This window comes from Ctenopharyngodon idella, chromosome 18 (assembly GCF_019924925.1).
Source record: "Ctenopharyngodon idella isolate HZGC_01 chromosome 18, HZGC01, whole genome shotgun sequence".
NCBI classification, from domain to species: Eukaryota; Metazoa; Chordata; class Actinopteri; order Cypriniformes; family Xenocyprididae; genus Ctenopharyngodon; species Ctenopharyngodon idella.
In genome coordinates, this window is record NC_067237.1 from 14,760,657 (window position 1) to 14,772,753 (window position 12,097).

The window sequence follows — 12,097 nt, forward strand, 5'->3', positions numbered from 1 at the left end:
GACACACACACACACACACAGCTTTACTGTATTAATAAGCCAATCTGATGCTTTCTTCCATGTAATGCTGCTGTTTAAGCATGAAAAAGGCAGGAGTTCTTCTTTATATCAGTGTCAGTGTTTTCTGAACTCCCTGAAACGCCTCCATCTTGAGTTTTCTTCACAATATTCCTCATTTAAATAATTCATTCGCAGAATAAAGGGGCGGGGCCTGGTTGAGTTAGTTAGTAGTGTGTTGAAACTGCTGGTTATAGTAAGGGTGGGACATTTCCCAAACACCAATCACAACACTCTGCTCCAACCGACCAATCAGAGCACATTGTGCTTTTCAGAAGGAGGGGCTTCATAGAGACAGGAACTAAACAGAGCGTTACTGACAGACTGGGAAGAGAGGAGCTGAACAATGGAGAATATGAGGAAAATAATCAACATTCAAGCAGGAAAACCTGTCCTGTTGTTCGGGGCAACCTGTCACTCACATGAGATCCACCAATAGCAAACCACAACCATCCAATCAATTCCCCACAGACAAAATCAAGCCCCGCCCTACATTTGTTCTTGTTTGAGAGGCGTTTCAGTCTGATATACGGCACAGATAGATAGATAGTGTGTTTTAGCATGTTTCTAACATGTTTTAACAAGTTGCTAGCATGATTTAACATGTTGTTAGCATGATTTAACACATTGTTAACATGTTGCTAACATAATTGAACATTGCTAGAATGATAAGCATGTTGCTAGCATGATTTAACATGTTGCTATTATGACTTAGCATGTTGGCTAACATGATTTAACATGTAACATTGACAAGATTAGAACATTGTTAACATGATTTAACACATTGCTAACATATTTTTAGCATGATTAGCATTTTGTTAGCATGATTTAGCATGTTGTTAGCATTTTGCAATGGAGAATACGGGTAAAATAATGAACATTCAAGCATGAGGGCAACCTGTCACTCACATGAGATCCACCAATAGCAAACCACAACCATCCGATCAATTCCCCACAGACAAAATCAAGCCCCGCCCTACATTTGTTCTTGCTCCAGAAGTGTTTCATTCGGATATACAGCACAGATAGATAGATAAGGTGTTTTAGCATGTTTCTAACATGTTTTAACAAGTTGCTAGCATGATAAGCATGTTGCTAGCATAATTTAGAACATTGCTAACATGATTAAGCATGTTGCCAGCATGATTTAACATTTTGCTAACATGACATAGCATGTAACATGTTCCTAACATGATTTAACATTACTAGCATTTCGCTAACAAGATTAAAACATTGTTAACACGATTTAACATGTTGATAGAATGATTTAACACATCGCTAACATGTTTCTAGCATGATTAGCATGATTTAGCACATTGCTAACATGTTTCTAGCATGATTAGCATGATTTAGCACATTGCTAACATGTTGCTACCATAATTTAGCATCATTGCTAGCATGATAAACATGTTGCTAGCATGATTTAGAACATTGCTAACATGATTAAGCATGTTGCCAGCATGATTTAACATGTTGCTATTATGACTTAGCATGTTGTTAACATGACTTAACATTACTAGCATTTCGCTAACAAGATTAGAACATGGTTAACACGATTTAACATGTTGATAGAATGATTTAACACATTGCTAATATGTTTGTAGCATGATTTAGCACATTGCTAACATGCTGCTAACATAATTTAGCAGGTTGTTAACATGATTAAGCATGTTGCCAACATGATTTAATATGTTGCTATCATGACTTAGCATGTTGCTAACAAGACTTAGTATGTAACATGTTGTTAACATGATTTAACATTGCTAGCATGTCGTTAGCAAGATTAGAATATTGTTAGCATGATTTAACATGTTTCTAGAATGATTTAGCATGTTGTTAGCATGATTTAGCATGTTGTTAGCATGTTGCAATGGAGAATATGGGGAAAATAATGAACATTTTAAGCATGAAAACCTGTCCTGTTGTTCAGGGGAACCTGTCACTCACATGAGATCCACCAATAGCAAACCACAACCATCCAATCAATTCCACAAAGACAAAATCAAGCCCCGCCCTACATTTATTCTTGTTTGAGAAGTGTTTCACTCAGATATGTGTCACAATAGAGAAGAAAAGACGAGCTCAACGTCTGTTTCATGCTGACTTTAAATTCATTTCAGTTCTTCTCATGTGTATTTCACTTATATCAGCTCTGGCTGTGCTCCAAATTGAGTACTAGTGTACGGTTTAAAAAAAATAGCATGCAAAGCAGTATGCAACAATATTTGAATTTTTAATCGAGTTTTTGAGTCTGAAATTTTGCAAGTCTAATCAAAAAAATGAGTCAAGAGAGAGTTCAGTTCATTTGTCACACAGGAAATGGAAGGTGAAGTTGAGCATAAACAATCTCACACAGTGAGCAAATGTAGACTGTAATACAGAAATGAGTGTACATACTGTGCACTGTAAAAAGAGGAGTATGGTAGTGTGTTATTCACATCTCTACTCCCTTTTCAACACAATTTCAGTTCCTTCTCAGTCTTTCAAGCATCATCTTATAGTCTTTTAGGTAAAGCGTTCATTATGCATGTCATTTAAAGTGATGTTTAAAATGTCGTTATCTGAAGTGTCTGATGATGTGAAACTCTCAGTCATCCACCTGTTCAGGTTCTTCAGCTGGTTTAGTGTCGAAGTCTGATTCGCTCACGTGTTCGGCATCAGCTCTCCCTGTCCTGACGCCCAGTCCTCAAGCTCCGCCTCTCCGCTGGAAAGAATGGGCGTGTCCACTGAAAGGCCACGCCTCTTCCCAAACACGCGCTCCTGCAGCTCGACGATGTCATGACGGATATCTGCCATCATCAGTAACAGGAAGTCGAACGACCCTGGAGGCCCCTGAAGAGGACAGAGAGATTTCAGTACTTTTATTTCACTTCAGAACTGGATTCACATTTTCTGAGTGTTTGTCCAGCAGCAGCAGAATTATTAGTGTTCAAGTTCAGGTCTGATTCTTTGGTTCTGTATGAATGATAGTCACTGTGCAGTAAAATGTTAACTGAAATAAAATAAAATATTACAAAAAAAAAAAAAAAGTTATTTCAGCAAGTTGCCAAGAAAACATTTCTCATTTTTATTTAGTTTAAGATGTACTAAAATAACTAAAATTAATGAAAACTATTAAATATATAAAATTATACAATATCTAAATCTAAATATCCTTTATATATTTACTTTATAAAATTAATAAAAATGTAAAAAACACAAACAAAATTAAAATGAAAACAGAAAATATATAAAAAACCAATTCAAACTATTAATAAAAAGTAAACTGAAATAAAATAATAAACAAACATGAACTTTTAGTTTAACAATGCAATGAAATAAAAATCAATAAAAACTATTAAATATATAAAATATTTAAATATATAATAATTTAATATAATAATATAACATTATATATACACAAAATTACTAGAACTTTAACAAAAATTCAAATAAAAACAGAAAATATAAAAATAAAAACCAATTCAAACTATTAATAAAAACTAAATTTAATAAATAAAAATATAAAAAAAACAAAATAAAAACTATTAAATATATAAAAATATAATATAATGTAATAACAGAATTACTAAAACTTTAACTTCAGGCTCAATTGATTTCAGAAGTTAATATTTAGGCTTAGAATAAACCCTGACTGAGGACACAGAGCTGCTGCACAAATATTTAATATTATAATACATATTTAATATAATAAATAATATTTTAATCCAGTGCCGTGAGGAACTTACCGGAGATCCTCTCGGTCCAGGAAACCCTCTGTCACCCTGTATAGATTCATAAATCACTATTCATCTGATTCATATTGTTTCTACATCAAGCACAGCACTCAGATGGTGTAATAAATCATAAATAACAGTAAACTGCCATCATAGTTCAATATGGTGTTCATTTACGTAAAGTGAGACACGTGCCTTCTGTCCGTCTTTACCCGGTGCTCCTGGAGCTCCCTAAACAGACACAGGAAAACATTCATCAAACATCAGAATTTTGTTTGATTGTTTATTGAATCGCTAGACAACAAAATGCCTGCACATCTGTTCGTCATATTCGATACATCAGGCTTTTATGACTCATATAGTGAGAATATCGTATCAAATATTACAGGGTTAAAACAGGCAGATGTTCTTCTCATCTATCATGAAGTACAGTGAGAATATGAAGCATTCAGTGTCTGTAATAAATCCTCTGTGATTCTGTTGGGATTTGAGAGTGTTTTTACCACCGGTCCCCGTCTGCCCGTCTTTATGTGCTCCAGATCAGGTTGAGGCCCCATCGGACCCATGTCTCCTCTGGGCCCCTGGGGTCCCGACGGCCCTTGCTCTCCCTTCTCACCCCGCTCACCTAAAACATGATGAATATCATTTAATAATATAATATAATATATTTATTGTGTGTGTGTGTGTGTTTACCTGGCAGTCCAGGAGGTCCTGGAGGTCCTGCTGGTCCAGTGACGGTGTGAATATCAGGATTTTTCCCTGTTCTCCCATGAGCCGGTTTATGGCTGTTGTTTTCCAGAATGGGAGACGATCCCTACACAGATGAGATGTGTGTGAGCTTATCAGGTGTGTGTGTGTAGTGTGTGTGTGTATGTGTTACCTGTGCAGGTGTGTGTCCCAGCAGCAGTTTGATCTGCAGTAAACTGCTCCTCATGTTCATGAAGTCCTGACAGCTGAGAGAACAGGATCCAGAGCTCATCTGAGTGTCAGACTTGACGGAGGAGTTCACTGAGACACAGAGACACACGGATCACTCACACACATCACACACACTGACTGCACTCATTTAATACGGGGTGAAGAATAAGAAAAAAACTGAAAAACACTCAACAAACACTCAGACTCACGGTTGTGTACGGGTTCACAGGAGCGCTGATCTGCTGTCAGTGTGAATCCAGCATTACAGCTGCAGCGGAAACTTCCAGGAGTGTTTTCACACACATGTTCACACACACTGCTGTTTGACTCCTCACACTCATCTACATCTGGACCACAGCGAGAGAGAGAGAGAGAGAGGTGACTGTGTGTGTTTGAACACAGCATGCTGTAAACACGTGACCTACAGTACTAACCTATGCAGTATGGATGCTGGTGTTGGCGATGTCTCTCTCGGTCGAAACGGTAACCCTCGTAACACGTGCACAACACTCGACCAAAGTTATCCGTGCACTGCTGCTCACAGGGAGAGCCGGCGCACACGTCCAGACCTGCGGCACACACACTTCATCAGGTTTTACTTTAGTTATTATGACACCAAAAGATCACACTTTATGCTTTTAGTTCATCTGTATGTTAGTGAACTGTGGACAATTCACATTCAGCACACAAATATAATCATTCACACATTTATAATGTCTTTTTAATAAAAACAGACCAAAAATATTCCTGATCTTGTTCTCAGTGGTGGATATAGGAGAAAGTTCCTAATTCAATAGGAAATAAGGAAATAAAAATAAATAAACAAACAAAATAAATATATGTAAATATAAAAAATAAAAACAAATAAAATATATATAAAATGTAAATAAATAAATAATTAAAATATATAAAATACATAAAAAATAAAATAAAGAAATACAAATAAACAATAAATAAATACAAATAAATAAGATGACTAAATAAGCAAATAAAAGAAATAAATGTAAATTTAAAAAAATAAATAAAATAAATAATGTAAGTAATACTAATAAACAAATTAATAAATCAAAAATAAAAATAAACAAATAAATACAAATAAATAAAAGTAATAAACAAATAAAATAAATTAAATAAAAATATAAAAATAAAAATAAATAAATGTAAATAAAAACGAAATAAATAAAATTGTATAAATAAACAAAAAATAATACATAATAAATACAAACAAATAAGATTAATAAAAAAAAGGTAATATATAAAATAAAAACAAATAAAATAAATAAATAAATCAATGTCAGAATGATAATTTCTGGGTGAACTAGTCTCGTAATAAAACTCTTCGTCATGCAAAAAACCAAATACATATTTCAGACATGTATAATGACTGATTGTTTTCCAATATAACAGATGAGCTGAAGGTTTTACCTACTTTCTGGCACACACTGACCCATCACAAACCTGAAGCCTTCACAGCACTTCCTCCTGCAGACACACAATCAACAACACAGTACAATTCACTAATTAACAGAAAAATAATTCATAAATAAATAGGAAAATGAATGAATGAATAAATACAAAATGTACAAAAGGTTTTTTTTGATAATCTAAACTCAAATCTGGCGTCAGAGTCTCGAGCGAGCGGTGAAGAGTCCTGGAGGAGTTTAACATCACAGTCCATCAAAATATGCTTCAGTCTGAAAGTGAAAGTGTGTGTCAGATTGAAACACATCTGTGTGTGTGTTTATTTTCTCAACACTCGTCTAGCAACCAGACTCAAGAGACTGTCTTTCCTCTCTTCATCACTCCATCCCACACTTCATCTGTCCGTTCGCAGGTTTATTTCTACAGCTGATGTTGTTCACACACAGCCTGAGAACATCCTCATCAGAACCAGAACACGCACACATGACGAGCTCTGACTGTCAGGACGTTTGTGTCATCAACATCAAATCTGTTCCTGTGACCCTTGACCTCCTGACCTCTGCTGCTGCTTTAGGAATCTAACCTCTCCCAACACACATCTACTGTTGTTTGAATAGATAATTATAATGACTGCAGACAACCAAAACCTAAAAAGAAAAAACTAAATATTATTTACTTAATATTATGAATCATTTTACTTTTGAGGACGTCGTGTCAGATTTAGCTCACTTCTGGTCACAATTTTGTGCTCAACACACACCCACCCACACACACACACACACACACACACGCATCATAAGAAATGAGAGCGTCTCAGTCAGACCTAAAGTGCAATTTCTATTTCTATTTCAATGCAGACAGACCAAATGTAACCCCAGATGAATGCGCTGAGAGTTTGTCTCTCGTCACACTTGAAGCGTTTGTTCTTCAGTCACACCTCTAGAACTCAGAGCACCAGCAGATATCCCATAAAGCACTGCAATCGCGGCAGCTGTGATCACGAGCGGACACTTCCTCTCGCAGGATTTACAGTCGGATCTCCTGCCGGGAGCCTAAAGCTTGGGTTCACACAGATCTGAAGGAGCTCACGCCTCCGTTCACTGCTGAGAACATGCTGCCAATGAGAAACAGTCAAACTGAGAAGCCACAAAAACCTCCATTTGATCTCCATTCATCTCACTGGGGTTTAGGAGAAACAATCGAGGTGTTAAAGCATTAAAGTGGATTTTTCTGACCCCACTGGCAGATTTTTTTTTTTTCTGTTTTAAGCATAAACTCACTTTATTTTGATACATTTCTCAGAAAACAAATATTGTTTTGCTTTTCAAAGGTTTGGGATGATTAAGATTTTTTTAATGTTTTTGAAAGAGTCTCTTCTGCTCACCAAAGCTGCATTTATTTGATTAAAAATACAGTAAAAATCTGTTTTCTATGTGAGCATATTGTAAACTGTAATTTATTTCTGTGATCAATGCTGAATTTATTTGATTAAAAATACAGTAAAAATCACAAAATATTATTACAATTTAAAATAGCTGTTTTCTATGTGAATATATTGAAATATGTAATTTATTTCTGTGATCAAAGCTGAATTTATTTGATTAAAAATACAGTAAAAATGTGAAATATTATTGTAATGTAAAATAGCTGTTTTCTATATGAATATATAGTAAAATGTAATTTATTCCTGTGCTCAAAGTTGAATTTAATTTAAAATACAGTAAAAATCACTAAATATTATTACAATTTAAAATAGCTGTTTTCTATGTGAATATATTGTAAAATGTAATTTATTCTTGTGATCAAACCTGAATTTATTTGATTAAAAATATAGTAAAAATCACAAAATATTATTACAATTTAAAATAGCTGTTTTTTTATCTGAATATATAGTAAAATGTAATTTGTTCTTGTGATCAAAGCTGAATTTATTTGATCAAAAATACAGTAAAAATGTGAAATATTATTGTAATGTAAAATAGCTGTTTTCTGTGTGAATATATAGTAAAATGTAATTTATTACTGTGATCAAAGTTGAATTTAATTTAAAATACAGTAAAAATCACTAAATATTATTACAATTTAAAATAGCTGTTTTCTATGTAAATATATAGTAAAGTGTAATATATTCCTGTGATCAAAGCTGAATTTATTTGATTAAAAATACAGTAAAAATCACTTAGTATTACTATAATTTAAAACATCTGTTTTCTGTGTGAATATATAGTAAAATGTAATTTACTCCTGTGATCAAAGCTGAATGTTTTAAAAAAAAATGTTTTCAATACTGATAATAATAAGAACCATTATTAATAAATAAGCACCAATAATAATTGATCATCAAATCATCATATTAGAGTGATTTCTGAAGGATCATGTGACACTGAAGACTGGAGTAATGATGCTGAAAATTCAGCTTTGATCACAGGAATAAATTATATTTTACTATATATTCACATAGAAAACAGCTGATTTACATTGTAATAATATATATATTTTTTTTTTTACAGTATTTTTAATTAAATAAATTCAGCTTTGATCACAGGAATAAATTACACTTTACTATATATTCACATAGAAAACAGCTGTTTTAAATATTTTGTGATTTTTACTGTATTTGTATTCAAATAAATTCAGCTTTGATCACAGAAATAAATTACACTTTACTATATATTCACATAGAGAACATTTATTATAAATTGTAATAATGTATCACAATTTTTACTGTATTTTTGATCAAATAAATGCAGCCTTGGTGAGCAGAAGAGACTTATTTTTAAAAACATTAAAAGTCTTAATTATTCCAAACTTCTGAATCACTTCTTGATTTCTAAATATTTGGATTGTTTTCCGCTAAAAGCACACATGATCTGAGGAATCGTTCATGTATGAATTACTACACAGAATAACACTGCGGTCTCACCCCAGACCGGGTCGTAACACCATCCACATGGAGTCTCTGTTTCGGTCTTGTGTTCTGAACTTTTCCACTTCTTAATAACCTCAGAAATAATACCTACGACATGCCTGTCAGTCCAGACGCTGGTTTGGCAGTTCCTCTGCAAACTTTTAGACCAGCAATGAGACACAAACCACAATATTTCAGCAGTTTGTCAGTGAACAATCACAGGGTTGTGAAAGAGTTTTGACTCTCATATGGAAAGTACATCATTACTCTGAATATCTATATATATGAACTTCTACAGTCACTATCATCAGTGTACTAATTCATTAAATCAGTTTAATATGATTCTCACAAATGGCTCTTTAATTTCCCTGTGCCTGGCTGAGAGTCACATAATCGAGAGTCACATGATCATCCATAAAGCCAAACGCACCAATGCATGTCACACACAGTCACGTTAGCACTGTTCTCACACTCACTGCCTGGGAACCAAATGTTGAAAGTTCAAATCCCACGAACTGGAGCTTTAATTCAAGTCAGCTTCATTTCTACAGCGCTTTATACAGATTTAAAAGCAGCTTCACAGAAATAAAAAAAGTGTTGCAAGATTCATCAATTATGAAATGACTACAGTCAACAGTGTCAGCGCAATTCAGTTCAATGTTGATTCAGTTTAGTTCAATAACAGCGTCGATCCTGCAACGTTCATCATGAAACAGATTCAATTCTACTATAAACAAAAGTAACTGTCTCTCTCTGCCACTGGTCAGTCAGACAGATAGCCCCGCCCCACACTCACGTGATTGGTTGTCATGTCAGGCAGATCAGTGTTTTGAAAAGTTTCACTGACTTACAGTGAAACTGAGAACTGAAAGAGTTTGTAACATCCAAAACAATGATGTACATGTGATAAAGAATCCAAAACATCCACATATGAATGTGTGATGATGTGTGAATCATGTGACAGTGACGTGTACCTGAGACAGACGCTTCTCTGACCTCCGGCTCTCAAACACGGATACTCCACGGTCAGCATCTTATTCTCCGGACAATCCTCTCTGCAGGAGAAACAGAGACACGCACAGAAAATCAGATGATATTTGTGTTTTTTTTTTTGCATCCTACTAACATTGTAATGCATGACAGAGAAAAGCAGGTTATAAGATGTTAAGAGTGAAAATAACAGCTTTACTGATGGAAAGACTTTCATTAAATCCATCAAAGCATTTTTGTGAGTATTAATGTCTCTCATAATAATGAAATGATACTTGAACTGAAGAATCGAATCATTTCGCTTTAAATCAACTTGGATCATCAGTAACACTTTTACACTTCTACAGCAGTTATTAATCTCAACATTTACTAAAACATTATTAAAATCAAAAGCTGCATCAGTTGAAATGAGTTCATTGTGAACATTTTCAACATTAATAAATGCTGCATTGCTCATTGTTAGTTCATGTTAGTTAAGGTTAATGCAAATGAGATTTTATCCAGAGATGTGACAGGCACAGATGAGAAACACTCACTGCGAGGCGTCAGACGCGTTCACGCCGCACGTCCACAAAAACACGCACAAGACGCCAAACGGCCGCGCGCAAAAGTCGCGTCATCTCACTGTCACGGTGATTCCACGCGTCTCACGAGACTGCAGAACTTCATCAAATAAACAAAAAACATGTTCAATCCAGCAAACTCACAGCAGTGCGCGCGCGCGCTCCCGCGGCAAACTCTCTACGCACTGAAGCGCGCATTAATCCACACAGAAAACATGACAGATGAAGCTCCGCCTCTTCCACGCACCTTAACACTGTGCAGCTCATTAATAATTCAGTACCTAATTTGCATTTAAACAATAACATATGATATAAAGATCCTGATAATAATTCAGAACAGCAAAAAACAGCATTAAAATCACACAAATATTTCTAGTTTGCCTCACTATAAAAATAAAAATCATCAATCATTGGTTAGGTTTGTTCTTAATACTGCTATATTAAATGATTTTTTTTTACTTGATTAAAATCAGTTAAATGACATCATATTATTGCACTAATGATAGTTAATGTTCAGCTATTTATTATTAAATTATTTTTTTAAAGGCATCATATTCACCTTCATCCTGGAGCTTTTTAAAGCAAATTGATTACATATCAACAATATGATCAGTTCATTTGTAGTCTTGATGGATATAACAGATTTACCCTCTTGGAAATATCAAAGAAATATGAAAAATATATATAGAGATGCACATTATAAATGTTGTCAGGACTGATGAAATCAGTGTTTGTGGGTCAAAGAGGTTTAAAAGAGTTTAGGCTTTTAGGACACTTTAGTTTGCTTGTTGGTTTCGATGTTCTTCAGTAAGTTATATAATATGGTCAGATTATATCAGTTATTGTCCTCTTCTAAACAAAGGCTTTAACCGTCTCCTGATGGACGCTGTGGAAACACATGCTTCTGCTCATGACAAATGAATATTTTTGAGAGTAACCCTCCCAAACCCAAACCTAAACCAGCACCCCAAACCTCACAAACACCCCCACACCAAACTCATTCCCACTGGTATAAAATGATTCATAAAATACATATTAAACAGCCACAGAGAGAGATTTTGGTTCATTACTGCTGACCGCACAAGCCCGATCCGAACAGTTCCCACGTTATCCATCTGAAAGCTTTCTTCTGTTTGTCAGGATCCGCTGATGACGGATGTGATTCAACATACTGACACATTACTGGGAAATATATGCTTATTTCAAAGGTCCATTTTTTAGTAACTTTGCACCTCCATGTAAACTAACTCTCATGAGAGTATTAGTAAACTGTAGGTTAAGGTTAGTAGAGTTAGTTTACATGAAGTTGCAAAGTCAGTAAATGTCTAAAGTGGACCATTGAAATAAAGTGTAACCAAAACTATTTATAAATCATATTTTCTACATTCATATTCTAAATACATTTGAGTCAAGAACTTTTAATATGTGAGATTTAAAGTAGAGATGTTCTTCCTCAGTGTTTCTGTCTTGTTTTCCAGCACTTAAATCAAGATACATTTACTTGATATGTGAAACTAAAAAGA

General features: G+C 34.4%; 1 protein-coding gene across 1 annotated transcript; it reads right to left on the minus strand.

Moving 5' to 3' along the window:
- Nucleotides 1-2,058: 2,058 nt before the first annotated feature.
- Nucleotides 2,059-10,795, minus strand: LOC127499681 (collagen and calcium-binding EGF domain-containing protein 1-like). The gene is made up of 11 exons (XM_051870154.1): nt 10,548-10,795; nt 9,996-10,076; nt 6,121-6,173; nt 5,126-5,260; nt 4,901-5,038; nt 4,654-4,781; nt 4,467-4,587; nt 4,277-4,398; nt 3,969-4,004; nt 3,786-3,821; nt 2,059-2,889 (listed from the first exon to the last, which is right to left on the minus strand). The coding sequence occupies exons 2-11, from the start codon at nt 10,052-10,054 to the stop codon at nt 2,701-2,703; spliced, it is 1,017 nt and encodes a 338-aa protein (XP_051726114.1). The 5' UTR covers nt 10,055-10,076; nt 10,548-10,795; the 3' UTR covers nt 2,059-2,700.
- Nucleotides 10,796-12,097: the final 1,302 nt, after the last annotated feature.